Source organism: Zootoca vivipara, chromosome 10 (assembly GCF_963506605.1).
Source record: "Zootoca vivipara chromosome 10, rZooViv1.1, whole genome shotgun sequence".
In the NCBI taxonomy this organism is placed as follows: domain Eukaryota; kingdom Metazoa; phylum Chordata; class Lepidosauria; order Squamata; family Lacertidae; genus Zootoca; species Zootoca vivipara.
The window spans coordinates 43548979-43566247 of NC_083285.1; the positions used below are offsets into that span (position 1 = coordinate 43548979).

A 17269-nucleotide genomic window follows, 5' to 3' on the forward strand; every position below is an offset into this window, starting at 1 on the left:
GGCAGTAGTTGGCACCCCGACGCAAGGAGCTAAAGGAATGCAGGCTACGCCTACGTATTTTCTGTACCGAGCACGTAGCAGGATCCTTTTGAACATTCCCTTTACAATAGGACCGACGTTGCGTTTTTCGAGAATAAGCGCAGGCACCCGTTCCATCTCTGTCCCACCCGGCTATTCAGGGCCGTAGTCTACGCAACAGTCGGCCAGACCGACTACGTAAGAGGCGGCAAGCTAGTTTAGCGGCGGCCATTTTGTGTCGGGAGGTCGGAGGAGAAAGACGGGGTTGTCTTTCGCGCCGAGCGGTTGTTGCTTCCATTCGGCCTGCCTGGAGCCTGCGGGAGTCGAGCTCCAGCGGGAGAAAGAAGGAAAATAGCAGGACAATAACAACCGCGCTCGGGTCCTCTCAGCGCTGGGACTCCGGTCGTCGCTTTGCTCGCCCACGTAGCCTGGCGCCAGAGGACTCCTTCGGCCTGTGAGGATGCGAGGCTTTGGAGACCGAGGTCGAGACCGCGACCGCGGCGGGTAAGGAAGGTCGGGGCGAGGAAGGGAAGGGAACGGGGCGGCCTCCTCCGGGGAACCCGAGTCTTCTGAGCTTCGCCACAGGCGTCCGTTTCCCTGTGGCAATGCTCCTGCGCTGGGAAATGCTCATTCGCTGCTGGGCCTCTGCCTGCCTCTTCGCTGCAGCACAGGAGACCCGCCAAGAGAGGAGAGAGGCCGGAGGGGAAGCGATCTAGAGGAATTCACGAACACGCTTCTTCGGGGAATAAGTTTATTTGATATTGGGTGGTAATCCTGAGTAAACTTAAGGGGCTAGTGTGTTAAAAGCTGCTACATACATACATACATACATACATACGTGTGTGTGTGTGTGTGTAATCCAATAGGTGAAGCTTTCTGCATCACCGGAACGGGGGGAGGAAACCTTCACCTACTACTGTGGTGTACTGGCTTCTCTCTTGGCAGGAATTAAACGTTGCAATATGGTTGCTGAATGTAACTAAGTGGGTGGAAAATGGCGTTACAATATGGAGTCCAAGGTGGGGACAGGGAGGTGCTTAATGTGGGCACATGAGGGGTGGAGATCTGGGGTAGGAAATGCGAGGCCTTAGGAGGCGGGAACTAGAGGCTCCCTGGACAAAGTTCGTTTGTGTTCCTCTTGTCTTCCCTTAACTTGATCGGAGGGCAGCAGGCCTCTGAAAACATCTTGCACGGTTCTCACAGATTTTATACAGTACTTGTTGATCACTTTATTTGATCCCCAACATCGTGTTCCTCCTCTTCATCTGGGTTAAGGTGGGACACCGTATTTCCTCTGACTGTCAGTGTCACTTTCGCAGCAGTAGTAGTAAAGTACTGTAGATTTCGAATCCCTGTGACGGGGTGAGCTCCCGTTGCTCGGTCCCAGCTCCTGCCAACCTAGCAGTTCGAAAGCACGTCAAAATGCAAGTAGATAAATAGGAACCGCTACAGCGGGAAGGTAAATGGCGTTTCCATGTGCTGCTCTGGTTTGCCAGAAGCGGCTTTGTCATGCTGGCCACATGACCTGGAAGCTATACGCCGGCTCCCTCGGCCAATAATGCGAGATGAGCGCGCAACCCCAGAGTCGGTCACGACTGGACCTAATGGTCAGGGGTCCCTTTACCTTTACCTTTTACTGTAGATTCTATAGTACAGCTGCATAGTGCAATACTTACCTCAGGGTGAATTTGTTCAAATCAGACGGGGTGCTCTATAATAATATGATTGCAACCTAAGCTCATTTTAGCTCAGTTGTGAGAATTTCCTTGTGACTGTATATTGCTTTTGTTCCATGCCTTGTCATGTTCTTACTTGGGATATGTAAGCGCAAGCCTAATTATAGAGTGCATAAACAGATAGCTTATGTATCATTATCAGTATCATTTTCTTATGTTGTTACTTGAGGAGCATATGTTGTGGTCCTAAGCACATTTACTTGTTATAAGCCCTGTTCAAATCAAGGAGACAACTTGCAAGTAAATATGCTTTGGATCAGCATTCAGTTTGAAAGAATTGGGATCAGCTGACATAGCTTGTGGTGATACTGAAAATGATAACAACCCCAGGTGTAGCTTCTGTGCTGCCAATACAGATACTGCTAGTCTGATTGAACTGCATGGGGATTTGCACAATTTTACCACAGTTTATAGATGTGTGACTTGCTGATTCAGTGTCACTGATGCTGAGGTTCCATACACCTCTGCCTGGAAGCATCCTGGTTTTGCAATCCTAATCCTGTTTACTCAGAAGTAAGGCCCACTATGTTAAGTGGGACTTACTTCCCAGTAAATGTGAGAAATCTGGAATAAAGTTATTTTTTAGTGTTCCATTGCTCATACAGCTGATAAGCTTTTTGCTTTAGACCAGGCACGTCCAACAGGTAGATCGTGATCTACCGGTAGATCACTGCTAGATCACTGGCACCCCCAAAAAAGCTCACCCAAAATTTTCCTCCTCCCTAAAAAAAGCTGAACAACTATGACCTGAAGCCCTAAACAAAAATGGGTCTTCCTCCCTCCTAAAAGAAGCTCAACAAGTTTGACCTGAACCCCAAAAAACAGGGCTTCCCTTCCTTAAAAAAACTCAACAGCTTTGACCTGAACCCCCCAAAAGGGGGTAGATCACTCCCAGTTTTTAACTCTGTGAGTAGATCACAGTCTCTTGGGAGTTGGCCACCCCTGCTTTAGACAGCCTAAAGCACATTCCATATATGCTTAAAAGTAAGTTTTGTTCAGTTAGATTTACTCCCATATAAGTATTGGTTGCAAACCTTTGCACACTTTGGAGTAAACTCCCCTGAACTCGTTAGGACTAGTTTATGTGTAAATGTGCTTAGAGTTTCACTGTTTGTGTCATAAATGAACCGTTGCAGTTAAAACTGTATCCTACGGTAGTACACATGCATGTTTCCCATGGCTTGTTGCTAAATTGTGCATAAAATGGTTTGATTATAAAGTTACCTTATTTTTCATTTTGTTTTCATGTATGGAATTTGATCTTTCAAAGTTGTGCCCTGTTTTGTTAGAAAGTAATGTTTTAAAACTTGCAAAAATATTTAAAGGTATGTTTTAGAATTTTTCAGTGTTTGCTGATAATACTTTCTAAAACATTTGGATTAAAGTAATTGCTTGGAATATTTTTTGCTGCTTTCCTGCAATAGTAAACAGTTTACATAGAATAAGCCAGGGGTCACCATCCAGAATAAAGACAATCCCTGGAATAAATATTTTATCAATTCTTGGTGTCTTCGGTATTTCCAGAAGCTGAACTGTTGTTGTTGTGTTATTGATAAGCAACTACAGTATACTTCTACTGCCCCAAGGTCTCATTTTGTTTATTTGTTGGTTAAGGATATAATATAGCAAATGGTCAGAGGGGGGAAATGTTGCTTTAATATAACTTCAGTGAGATTCAAAGTAAGCCTATTGAAATCCGTGTATGTAAGTTCTTAACTCATTGGGCGGGATATCAATAAGATGAAATAGGTGATACTTTTTCTCATTACGAAAATGTTTTCTTAGCTTAATAATAAAGACGCAAGCTTATGTTTGTCAAATAACTTCAACTGGAATCCCCCTCCCCACCAGATTTGGCGGTCCACTTCCTCCTAAAAAATTTGGAAACCCGGGTGAACGTCTCCGTAAGAAGAAATGGGACTTGAATGAATTGCCTAAGTTTGAAAAAAATTTCTATGCTGAACACCCAGAAGTGGCCAGACTCACTCCAGTAAGTTTCATTTGTTCTTCCTTTTGTGCTTGGTATATTTGGAAACTTTCCCAGCTTTAATGCTTCCCATAGAGTGCTAACGCAGATATGAAAATAACTAGAATTATTTCTGCCAATAGCTTTGTCAGCCTGCACATTGCAGTAGTAATCTTTTCATTCACTTATTGCAATTTATAAAGTTACTTCTAATCTATCTTCTCTGTGATTACACAAGGCTTGTAAAAAAGCCTACAAAAGTATTTTAAGCTACTTGCCCAGACATACTTAAGTTAGTAATTTTTACCACATCAAATGGTCTAAATAGTAGCGAGAACAAACTTCTATTTTATAATACCTGCCCTTCCTGATTACCTTGGTTGCCAGTTTTGCCTATGCAAGTCTAACTTGTTATATACATTTATATAGGTGATTTTACCTTAAAACTGTGGCCTGGATGTTTTTTGAGTTGCAATGTATTTTGTTAAAAATGAACTTCTGGAATAATTTTGGTTTCAATATAATATTTTCAAATTGTTTTTGCTCCAAGATGATAAAATTATATACTGTACATGGATAAAGCTTGGCCAGTATCAGAGGTGGGCTGGCCAGAAAGAATTCTCCTTTCCCGCAGTAAGCCACAGTTACAAAGTATGGTTTACTGTGACCAAGCTGTATGCTAGTGCATGCTGCTCGAATCCTGCCTGCCCCACTCCTCTCTTTACCAAGCCTGGAGGAAATAAACCACAGTAGTGTTTAAGTGTTAAGTGCAAATCAGTTCTTCTGGCATGTTTCAATCTAAGCACAGAAGACTGTTGTGCTCCAATCTTTGTAGGCCCTGAAGACTTAGTTATTGAAGGTCAGTTTTACATAGGCAGTGCCCTTTTGGTTAGGAAACCTTTTTTCTTCTTCACTTGTTCTCTGTCAGATGCTGCTTCTGTGGAATTACAGTTATGTATTATGAATTGGATGCACTCAAATTGACTATTTTTTGTTGATACAAAAATTGGTATACAAAAATTGATATGTTAATATGCAAGTCACCTTGAAAGAAAATCACTTGGAAATGTGGCACATAAAGGTTCTGAAATTAAGTTTCTCAAGTGCTCGTTGAAATTATTCACAAATCTTTGAGTTAACCAGTATGCAAATAAAGCATTTTAAGGAAACCAACCAGATGCAAAGCAAGTGGGGAAAATAACTTGCTAGATTCTTTATCTAACCTAAATTGAAATATTGATGCAGATGAGGAATTACATTTATTGATATGGTGCATGTGACTTGCTAGTGTCTCATTTTTGGATTAGTAGCATATTGAACGTCTTGCAGTTTGGGCAAAGAATTCACCTCAGAAAACTTTGTTGCTATATAAGACTCTGGATTATGAATTCAGTGGGATTTGTTTCCTGAAATGTATTCAGGAATGCAGCTCTAGAGGATTTTTGGTGGTTTGTGTGTTGTTGTTTTTACTACATGGGGTTTGCGATTCCCTGAGGTGGATGCAGTTTTGGACATGAATTCTAGTACCTACTTAGCTGTACTTTCAATATTTTCTTGATAATAGAAATAATATGGAGAGAAATATTTTATAAAAAAACATTCTTATTCTGCCTTTCAGAAGTTAAAATATGCGTTGTCTATCAGGTAGGATTTTTGGAACATGAAGCTAAAGCTACAGAGCATTTTACTTTAAGTGCAAATGGATGATCATGCACTGATAGAAATGACGGGATTATCTTCTTCATGACAGCCAGTAATGTTTTTCATAACGGTGGAAGATTATATAATTATTTATTTTCACAAGATTTATGTGCATTTTTTACTCTTAAACAGTATGAGGTTGATGAGCTAAGAAGAAAGAAAGAGATTACAATTAGAGGATCAGATGTTTGCCCGAAGCCTGTGTTTGCCTTCCACCAGTGTAACTTTCCACGTAAGTATTCTGCTTTGCAGTTGTGGCTAATGGGAGATCTTGGATGAATGAGGGTGAAGAATCTGAAACTTCATTGACAGAAATACTGAGGGTGGGAAATCTGCTGAACTGGATGTGTTGGGTGAGGTTGAAGGACCAGGTATACAACTTGGAGTTTCTCCCAGACAACTTTAGCTGATTTGCCATTTGCTAGCTGCACCCCTATTTGCCACAGTCATTGATGAGCTGATTACCTCAAGACTAAATTATTGTCATGCACTCTTTCTGGGACTACCTTTGAAACTGTTCAGAAGCTTGAGTGGCCTTTGGGGGGGGGGGAAGCAATATGAGCATATACCGTAACACTGATTCTTTACCAGTTGCATTGATTCCCAGTGCTCAGGGGTGAAGCTACGTAAGCTTTATTTCACTCAGGTCTAAGACCCAGTTTGGCACCCCCCAATGCATTTGCATACACGTTGTTGTTGTTGTTGTTGTTGTTGTTGTTGTTGTTGTTGTTGTTGTTGTCTTTCCCAGGAAACTAAATCTGGGTTCCTTATTGATTGGTTTTAAGCAGCCTTTCAAGACTTGGTTCTTTAAATCTGCTTTTAAGTGATAATGATGCTCTTCTCTTTTCTTAGTTGTAATTTTAACAATTAGCTCTATTTCTAAATGAATTGCTTTTAGTACTTGTGCATTTTGTATCTGAAAACCTTTTATTTAAATAATTTGTATGTTGGATACTACCTTAGCCCTGAAAGGTAGTATAAAATCAATAAATCTTCAGTGCTTGGCCCCAGAATGTGATACTAACCAGTAGCATTGGTTAAACTGCACTCTGTGAAAATTTAATTCATGCAGAATATATGCTGTGCTATTTTTAATGTATGATTATATTTATGTTTTTAACTTTCAGAGTATGTAATGGATGTCTTGATTGACCAGCATTTTACAGAACCAACTCCAATTCAGTGCCAGGGCTTTCCATTGGCCCTTAGTGGTCATGATATGGTGGGCATTGCACAGACTGGCTCTGGAAAAACATTGGCAGTATGTATTTTTCAGTTTGTTTAATTATTTTTGTCTTCAAATTCCTTGGGAGAAAAGTACTTATTTTCAGTCACAGTGACACTATGCATCATTTATAAGAAAATAATAATAGAACAAAGCTGCTCCTCTCCTGTGACTTCTGCAAGTTACTTCAGTACACCAAGGCAACGTGCAGAATTTGGGCATATTTTTCCTTTTATAGTAAACTGTGAACATCTTGTAAAGATAGATATCTAAAATTAAACAAGTACAAGGTAAAGGTGTGATATTTTATTAACTTTTTCACATTTTATATCATGACACCTGAGCCTGTGCATGTTTACTGAGAAGTATCATAGAATCATAGAGTTGTAAGGGAGCCTGTGGATCATCTAGTCCAACCCCCTTCAAGGCAAGTCTCACTTTGTCTTTTGAGACTTAACATAATGCTATGTGCACTTGGAAGTTATCAGTCTAAGGCAGCAATACTAAGAGTTTATTTGGGCATGGTCCATTGTTGTTAATTGAAGCCGATATCACATAAGTAGATGGCTTTTGTGGGGTGTGTTCGTGGAGGGATTGTAAGAAGTCAGCCGTGTAATGTTGAGTAGCATCACACAGGGGAATATTGTCATAGCTCATGAGCCTTTTATTCAGTTGTGCTGTAGTTTACGCTAAGCATCCTTTACTTAGCAGATGGAGTACTTTCAGCTTTCTGTATTTGGTTTTCTATGATTACTGTCTTACTGTCAGAACCATCTGATGTTGCTGATCCTTGCTTCTCTGCACTTGGTTCAGTGACTAAAACTTGAGAGTACAGCACCTGTGCATTCCTGACCATTATGGGAACCATGTTAACCCATTGCAGTACTGTATTGGTGTACTGCTCCTTTCACCTCCAGGTTGGCTGTTCTCAGATACATGGAGAGGTGAAAGCTTTAAATCTCACTTTTACTTAAAATGCATTTGTGAATTGGACAGCTGGTATATCCACTTTGTGTCTTTAAGCACTATATAGGTAAGATTTTAGAAGTGACTTTCATTTTCATGTCCCTTAAATATCTTGATTTATCCCTGTTTCAGTACTTGCTGCCTGCAATTGTTCATATCAACCACCAGCCATACTTGGAAAGAGGGGATGGTCCAATTGTGAGTAAATATTTTAATGCTTTTTTTACATCTATTTTATGCTTTATCATATTACATTTCAGTAAATCAAAGAGAGCTTTAAGCTTTGCCTCTGATGTTTAAGCATAGTTTACCTAAAATCACACAGTATTCTTTGATGCCTTCTTTTACAGTGCTTGGTTTTAGCTCCTACCCGAGAGCTGGCCCAGCAAGTCCAACAGGTAGCCGATGATTATGGTAAATGTTCAAGGCTGAAGAGTACCTGTATATATGGAGGAGCACCCAAAGGTCCTCAAATCAGAGACTTGGAGAGAGGTAATTAACAGTGGGCTTGCTTCACGCAGGATGGTTGTAACATACTAATTTGTGCAACCCCAATATGTGATTAAAACTTTGGATGGATATCTTCTTGGTAGCATATTTCAATTAATATATTTCAATTATGTTGGCTGTCTCATAGGTGAATGTATTTTTAATGAAAGTTGATGGGGGTTTCCCCCCTTTCCTCTGTTTCTTCTTTACTAAATTTGTTACAGTAAGTGTGCAGCTTACATACATTTAACTTGTGTGCATTCAGCTTTATGTGCTTGACAAAAAAAAAGAAAAACTAAATGGAAATGGGGTTGGGCGTCCTGGAAAAAAGACTTTGGCAATTCCACCCACCATTGACCACAATGTGTTTTGATGATATGTGATTTTGGCTTTAGGCCTGGTCCTTGGAACCTAACCCCTGCTTAAGTTATGGGCTTACTGTAATTAAAAAATTCAATTGAAATATTTATAATGGCTGAGGAAGTAGAAATTTGAAGCCTTAGGATAAGTCTCACATGAACAGCTTGTGAGCTGTACTAGTGAGGCTTTCCTTTACCATGCAGTCTTTTAAATATTGCCCTGAATTGGAAGATTTCTGTCTGCCTTCTGTATGCATATACTGTATGTAGACTGTTGGCTAAGAATGTTGATTGCAAATTTAATGTATGCAGTATCTCTAAACTTCTTTAAGAATCTTGTCTAAAAAGGCTTCAACTTAATTTGATGCATATAAAAGTGTTGGCTGTGTACATAACCGTTGTATCTTTGAATTCAGTATTTGAATCCTTGGTTAATATTAAGTTTCTTTTATGCTAACTTTCATCCCCACCTCAACTTCATTCCCTGAAGGTGTTGAAATTTGCATTGCTACACCCGGGCGCCTAATTGATTTCTTGGAAGCAGGGAAAACTAATCTCCGCCGATGTACATACCTTGTGCTAGATGAAGCTGACAGAATGCTGGATATGGGTTTTGAACCTCAGATTCGTAAAATTGTTGATCAGATACGGGTATGTAAACCTTCACTGTATTAGATTTCATTAAATCCCCCCTTTAAAGAATACCACCCAGCTTAACATATATTCTTTCAGCCTGACAGGCAAACTCTAATGTGGAGTGCCACTTGGCCAAAGGAGGTGCGCCAGCTTGCTGAGGATTTCTTGCATGACTATGTCCAGATCAATGTGGGCAACCTGGAGCTGAGTGCCAATCATAATATCCTGCAAATAGTGGACGTGTGTATGGAGAGCGAAAAAGATCATAAGTATGGATGCTGCTGTAGTTTGCTACATTTTCTTGTAAATTAGACCTCCCCTCTCCCCTTTAAAGTAGCATTATTTAAGTATGCCTCAGGCAAGTAGTTATTCAGGCAAACCCCGGACATGTAACTATATAATGATTTTTATTTGTTTTTATCCTGCCTTTTGGATCTTAATTGGACTTTCAGAGCAGTTAAAATAGTGCTCCTTGTTATGATAGTTCATGTGATTAAGGCCAAAAACCTATAGTTCCTTACTTTATCCATAAAACACCCACTGAGCTAAACGAGTCTTTACTCATATTTAAATGCTGTGTATAATTAATTTTGCGTGGATTGAATATTGCTGTAAATGACTTGCCTCAAATAATGATATGAAATTAGCTTATTTTTATGTTTATAATTTGTTGTGTGTTTTTTTTATTTGAAGACTAATCCAACTGATGGAAGAAATCATGGCTGAAAAAGAGAATAAGACAATTATATTTGTGGAGACAAAAAGACGATGTGATGACCTAACTCGAAGGATGCGTAGAGATGGGTAGGCCTTCTGCTCTTTATTTGAACTGATGATGTTGCAGATGAAAATGCCTTAAAGATGCATAGGGCTTAATTTTGTTGCTACAAAGTTGGTCCTATGTTTACCTTGCAATGAAATCCAGGTTGCAGAAGGAATGGTGTGGCTGCCTACTTGGAAACTTAATGGATGCACTACTGTATTTGAGAATCCAGAGTGTACATATTTTAAAGATGTTCATCAAAACAATTGCCAATAAGATAAAAAGGGAAGACTACTCTTCCAGAATCTGAGGGGATAGGTAGGTTGTTGAGGCAGCTCCAGGCAATGAGATATTAATTAACCACTAGCACTTGACACATAGATAATTGTGTTCTTACTTTGGAAATACACACACAGCAATTGAGTGATGCAAGTAAAATAATACTGAAGAACGTGCTATTTGTTCCCCAGTGTATGTTGTTGGCACTGTCACTTGGAACCTTCGCTGGTGCAGTCTCTAGCTTTTGTAGGGGCACATTGTCCCCCAAAGGTGCATGTGGCAGCTTAAAACTGTTGAAAACCTTTTTTTTCTTTGTAGATGGCCAGCTATGTGTATTCATGGAGACAAGAGTCAACCAGAAAGAGATTGGGTGCTTAATGGTGAGTAGCAGGAAACGCTTTCCTGGCCTCCCAGATAATATTTGATTTTGCGCATAAGAGAAATACAATACAAAATCATAAGCTTATTGATCTCTATATGCTGAACATGCTTATTTTTAGCTATTTGTTGGTTTCAGTATTGAGTTTGCATTCTTGCATGCTTTCCTAATGGAAATGCAACAAAACAGAAAATCAAGTGCATGCAATCCTAGTGTGAGTCGATGTAAAGGTTTCAGGTCTAATTCTGGAACCATGAGAAAGAAAGATCTGTTTCTTATGTGTGGTTTTTATGACTTAAGGCTTTTTTTCCTTTCAGAGTTCCGTTCTGGAAAGGCTCCTATCCTCATTGCTACGGATGTTGCATCTCGTGGGCTAGGTTTGTACACATGGGCTTCTCTGCCTGCTTCTCAGGTCGTTTCTTTAGATTTGAAACTTTTTCCAAAGAATTTTAAAGCGTGACTTTCCCCCACATGTGAAATGCCTTTTTTAACATTGATCTTTTTTTTCTTTCATATTCAAAATCTCTTCCTGCTCCTAACAACAGGCTTTGGTCTGCAGCAAGGCCTAGGCATGACTAATCGATCGCCAGTGGGGAGAAGAGACGTCCAATTACTCAAGCCCAATTGTTCCACACACCCTCTCATTTCCAGCTTCAGCTTTGTTGCTGGATGACTAGGATTGGACTGCACCCACTAAGTTGTTCAGAATTACCAGACGGTAGAGCAAACATCTTCTTAAAAATCCCTCTCTGTCCAGATGCATTACTAATGTAATTGCACCTTAGAGACTCACCACTACTATGGAGCACTGTTTCACACACATGAACGTAACTTGTATTTTAACACACATGCATTATCTCTCATTTTCCCACCTAAACTGGATTGCTGAGGTTATATAGTAAAAGCTACAAGGGGTTTCTTGTAGTGTGATGTATCTCAGTTTTCTTCAGTGCTGTAAAAATGGCTGCTTCCGGATGCTTGGGTAAACAGTCCCACTTTAATATCTGTATTGTGATTAAGCTCTGCATCTCAATTGGCCAGAAATGTCAGATTCTCCATATTGTAGATATTTTGGAAATCTGGAAGAGGCCACTCCTGGGAGCTGTTCAGTAGTGTTGAATTTGGTGGACTGGCCCACAGTGGCAGATCTTGTACCCAATCAATGAAAACAATCCCTCAGGTTGTTCAGAGTGACTTTGTTTAAACGGGGAATTTTGTCACTTGAAATGCTTAGTTCCCAAATGTGATAAACATACTAAAAAAGTTGGTATCCTTTAATCACATAACCTTCATTCTCACATGCCACCCCCTAAATTGGAAACACTTCTCTAGAGGTGTTCATATGGATTTCAGTCTCTGTCCTCTGGGGTCATGTCTGGACCTGTGCAGGTAGAACTTGGGCCTGTTAGGAGAAGGGGTGAGGCCAGATTTTTTTGGCAGTGGTTTTTAAACAGGCTTGCTGTGTGCTGGTAGCTTCTTTGTGCATCTTGCCTAGACACTTAAAATCAGCCCTTCTCACATATATATTTCCCCAAAACAACTCATTTGGATACTATTTAAGGAAAACAGTCTCCCCGTTCTGCCTTCTCCACTTCACCGAGGCTGGGGGGAAAAGGTACCAGAGTCTGTTTCTTGTTACTAAATAACATCTTGGCTTGTTTTGGGGCCCAGAGTTTGCTGCTTAATAATATGTAGCTGGCAAACCTCTGGACGAATTCCTCCAAGTTCCTGGAAAGTGAAGGCTTCTACCTAAAACATAGAACAGGGGCGCGCACTTTTTGGCTGAGTCACCAGGGTTTTTCCTTCTACTCAAAGGAACATTGGTCTCAGAAAACTCCTTCCAGGTAAGTTGAGTCCCCCATAATGGCTTCTTTATGAATAACCCCCAGGAGAGAAGACTTCCCTCTGCACTGTTATTCATTAAACACTTCACTCTGTTAAAGTCAAATCATTAAATTTCTTTTTGTTTGTTTTCTTTAACAGAAACTTTATCAGCTGCCGATCACTCAGTGCAGGTCTGGGGACATATCTACATTGGTGGTCGAAGCAGCTCTCTAGATGATGCGTGTTTGCTAGTTTCTGCCCCTCCTAATTAAATGCCCAGTCATTTTCCGGGGGCATCTCAGTGTGAATGCATCCCCAGGTAGCCATATTCCTTTCTAGAATGATCAAGAACGGAATCTCTTTAATTCCTTGGAAGAAATACTGTGATGAGCACAATTTTACATCAGTGCAAGATAGAATAGTAAGAAATCATTTTACTGCATGTTATCTCCCCTCCCCTACTCAGATAATATGGATCTGATACACACCTTTTTAAGGTAGTAATTGACCCCACCTCTTTTCTCTTCCTTGTTGCCCTTCATGGATTTCCACCAAAATCCAGTCAATGAGACCTTCATTGTTAACTGGCAGTCTCTGTGCTTTCTAACAAGGATGTGCTTCCTGGTATTCATTATGGCTACCTAACTAATGGATGTACAGAATGGGATTGGCTGAGGTCCCATAGCCTGCTGTTTGTCAGACTCCAGTTAAATCCTAGCTATGAAGATGTGAATGCACTTGGTGTGTTACCCTGCCCTTACCCAACTCTTGCCCTTTGAGATCTTTGCACCAAGGACCCTAGCTGGAGACTCGCGCTGCCCCCTGTGAAATATTGCCTTCTCACTTTTTGGTGTGATTCAGGACTTTGGAGTCTGGAAAGATTGAGGAGCCCCCCCTTGGTGTAATAAGAAACAGACGTAATACCCCTTTGCCACCACTACAACCCACTTTTATTTTTGCCCCTCTTCCCATCCTTTTATTTGAAATTGATGCAGTCTGGGCAATAGATGCAGCCTGACCTTTTGGATGTAATTTTTAGCATCTGCATTTTTGACAGTTGCCCCCTTTAAGCCCTGTGAGGGGACAACAAGGGTTGGAGGACCTGAAACCTTTACGTGAACCCAGGTTCTCAGGCACTTGACAGCCAAATGGGGCTACAGAGAAGCATCCATGCCAGTTCACAGAGCGAGCGTGTGTGGGGACTTCTCGCTGCCATGGACCCTTGATGCATGCTCCCCGCGCTCCAGTGGTCCCGTGTCAGAGGGCGGAGTTTTCGAAAGGAGGCCGCCAAAAATAAAAGGCAAAGAGACGGGATCGTCTGCAGCGATTTCCCACAGGAGGAGGGAGTGTGCATCGGTCTGGTAACAAAACAGGGAATGTTTCTAATTTTTATGAGAAAAGTCAATCTGTGTTTTATCTTGGATATAATCTGAATATTCTCTGTAAAATGCAGATTTTTTTGTAAGAGTTGTTAAATTTTAATGTAAAATTGCTTTTTAAAATGTATTGCAATTTTTTTTCAAAGCATTACACTAACATTTACTTATTTTCTGCCTTTTACCTGTGAACTTTAAAATGTTTCCTCGAAGGTTTTGAATGTTTAAATATTGGGTTATTCCCATTGTTCAAGTTATCTGCAATCAGTGTATGCTAGAAATCTCACCAAGATAGTCTTGGTGATATCAAATGTTAGTGTGATACACCTTTTTAAAGGAGAATTAAAATGATCTGAATATCCATTGACCAAACTGTACTTCAAATTTAGAACGGGTAATTTATAGATACCAGGAAGAGGGGGAATAAAATATCGTAAGCTATAAAAAAATTTTTTGGGGGGAAAGCATTTCCCCCCATTTTTGTAACAATTGGAAGGTAAGTGGTTTCAGTGTTGCTGGACTTTGTAGACTTCTCCTAACAGAGTTAAAGGCATGTGGCAGTTCTCTCCTACATCCAGTCCAGTTGCTGTGTCCGTAAAAAGAATGGCACATTTGTTTGATGACATGCTGGTATAAAGTTGCCTGAATTCCACAAATGAAATGTTTGGAGATTAATATTGTGTGTGTGTGTTGTGTGTGTGTGTTCATAGCATGCATGCAGCAAAGGATGGATGGATTTTAGAGGAAGATGAACTGCTTTGACTTGTTGACTTTCTGAACATAAATTATTTATGTCCATGGGCATATCTCTCCATTTAGCCTTTCGCTCTGTTGGGAAGAGTCTGTACTGTCTTTATTCTTTACAACTATTAACTTTTTTCTTTTTTCTTGTTACTGTCACCTGCATTTGTGCTCCCCACCTTCTGTTGGCACATCCTTCCACCATATCCTGTCCACAACCCCTCACTGTGCTTTGGTTGCTTCACAAAGATGTGGAAGACGTAAAGTTTGTGATAAACTACGACTATCCAAACAGCTCCGAGGATTATGTGCACAGAATCGGCCGTACTGCCCGTAGCACCAACAAAGGCACTGCCTATACATTCTTCACACCTGGGAATTTGAAGCAGGCTAGAGAGCTAATAAAAGTCCTAGAGGAAGCCAATCAGGCTATCAATCCCAAACTGATGCAGCTTGTGGACCATAGAGGTGGTGGTGGTGGTGGAGGTAAGAGGCTTCTTTCTACATGTGTGTGTTTCGTTTTTTGCAGTTTCCATATTGGTTGCCTTTAGCTTGCCAGCTACATTTAATAGAATGCTATCAAGGACTGTACCCGATGCCTTGTCTACTGCCCTGTGCCTGGCATCACACTGCTGTGCTAGTTCTGACCTACAAGATGTGCTCTGACCTACAAGATGTGCTAATCTGCAAGGAGCCACTGTGCATGAGCAACCAATTACCTCATAGGGCTATCCTGACAGATAACCACACTCGATGCACGGTCAGTGTGAGGCGAGCTGGAAAGTGTGGCCCTGCCGTGGCATAGCCCCTACATGCAAATGCAAAAAAAATCATGCATAAGGTTAATTGTATAGTGTAAGCTCAATTGATCTAGAGGGCATTTAAGTGAGCTTGACACCATATTCATTCATCTGTACCACCAGGCGGTCGCTCTCGTTATCGTACGACCAACACCTCCAACAATCCTAATCTGATGTACCAGGAGGAGTGTGAACGGCGGCTCCGGGGTGTTAAAGATGGCCGGAGAGACTCGGGCAGCTTCCGAGACCGTGAACGCGGCGAGAGCTTTGCAAATGGAGCAAACAAGGCCTACGGTGGTGCATATGGGAGTGCAAATTCTGCGTTTGGGTCGCAGCAGGGCCAGTATGGCTATGGCCAGGGAGCCTATGGAGCTGCTGCTTATGGTGCAAGTGGCTATGGGGCAGAATATGGTGCCGCTGGCTATGGCGGAGCAAATGCTGCCAATGCCGGGAGAAACTCGCAGAGTACAGGCCAACAGCAGTATGCAGGAATGGGCCGTTCTGGCCAGCAGCCTCAGCCTCTCATGTCGCAGCAGTTTCCTCAGCCTCCAGGCACTAACGTGATGGGCTATATGGGACAGACTGCCAACTACCAGTATCCACCCCCTCCACCACCCCCTCCCCCTGCACGCAAGTGAGACCATTTGGTTTATCGGTGACCAGTCAAGACTTGCAAATAAGAACCTTCTCTTCTCCCCTTTCCCTCACCACCCCTGCCATCCCCATTGTGGTGTTTTCCCCTAATGCAGGTTAGATGTAGAGTTCACTATCGGATACTGTCCATAAACATTGGCCCTGGTGTATATTTCCATTTTTTAAAAAAATTAGAATTGAGTGGAAAACGAACTTCTCTTTACATGTTTTGGCCTTGCATGTTAAGAAACCTGAAATGATTTTTTCTCAACCCCCCCCCCCCAAAAAAAACCTTACAGGGCAGATATGTCCCAGCCCAGTTGTCATTGTGTCTGAGGCTTGTGTATGAAAACTTGCTGCAGAGAGGAACAACTTATCCATCACATAGACCACAAGAAAGATGTTGTGTAATATTTCTTAACAGAATATTTGAGATGGTGTCATTTTTGCTTATTAAAATTGAGACTTTCCACAAGGACAGTTGAACCAGAGTCCTTGGATTTGACATAGGTAGATTTTGAAAATATAATTAGCTGTTTTGACTCAGTTATTCCAAACCTCCACTCTACAGCCGGGTGGGGGGGACCCAATTAATTTTGGCTAGCATTTCTGCAGCACCTGGATATCTTATCAACCCTTTGCATAAGAGATTTAAAGAAAAAGTGTTAGAAAAAGAGTGTTCTTTTCTGTTCTTCACCCCAGTTTTCATAACTAAATCATTTCATTCTTAAAAGTTAATTGGATTTCTCTGTGGTACTCAAATTACTACCAGCTAGATTTTTCACCCAATGATAATAAAACTTTATGCCTCCCCACCTCAAGTTCCAAATTGCACTTCAGCAGAAAATACTGAGGAAAATTAAGCAGTCACCATTTAATTGGTGTATATGTCCTTAATATAGCATCTCTTATTGGGCAGATTTCAGGATCCCACTGTGCTGTGTAAAATGGTTCAGTTTTTCTGTTTCAAATTTTGAAGATTTACTTTAGGCCAAATGGAATCTAACCCCCTCATTAGTGGGGAGGAGGAAGAGATGGCTAGTAAGTCTTGGAGCTGCATTCACATCCTGATCTGACTAGGGCTTTCCTTGGCGTTTTGAGTGAGTTTCTTCAACTGTCTTTTACACATCTTTTACAGGTAGGTAGCATTCTAGGAAATTTTAGGAAAGGATGGAACTTTAGTAAACAGTTCCATTCAATCTTGTTGATTCCCCCCCCCAGGCTGAGCAAGGTTGTAGGTTATTGAGTGGGGAGAGTGGGATAGAATTCTTCAAGTACTAAAGCTTATGTCCTGTGACTATTAGCAGAAGGGTTGACAAGTAGTTGGCTTTTTTAGCGCATCACCTGCTATGTTTGGACAACATGGCAGGAGCACTTG

The 17269-nt window shown here is 41.1% G+C and overlaps 1 protein-coding gene across 1 annotated transcript; it reads left to right on the plus strand.

The window, feature by feature from the left end:
- Positions 1-221: 221 nt before the first annotated feature.
- On the plus strand, positions 222-16366 carry DDX17 (DEAD-box helicase 17). The gene is made up of 13 exons (XM_035126914.2): positions 222-522; positions 3606-3744; positions 5554-5653; positions 6549-6682; positions 7745-7810; positions 7963-8104; positions 8951-9111; positions 9193-9365; positions 9790-9900; positions 10457-10518; positions 10835-10894; positions 14708-14944; positions 15382-16366. Exons 1-13 carry the CDS (start codon positions 479-481, stop codon positions 15894-15896), a joined length of 1944 nt encoding a protein of 647 aa, XP_034982805.1. The 5' UTR covers positions 222-478; the 3' UTR covers positions 15897-16366.
- Positions 16367-17269: the final 903 nt, after the last annotated feature.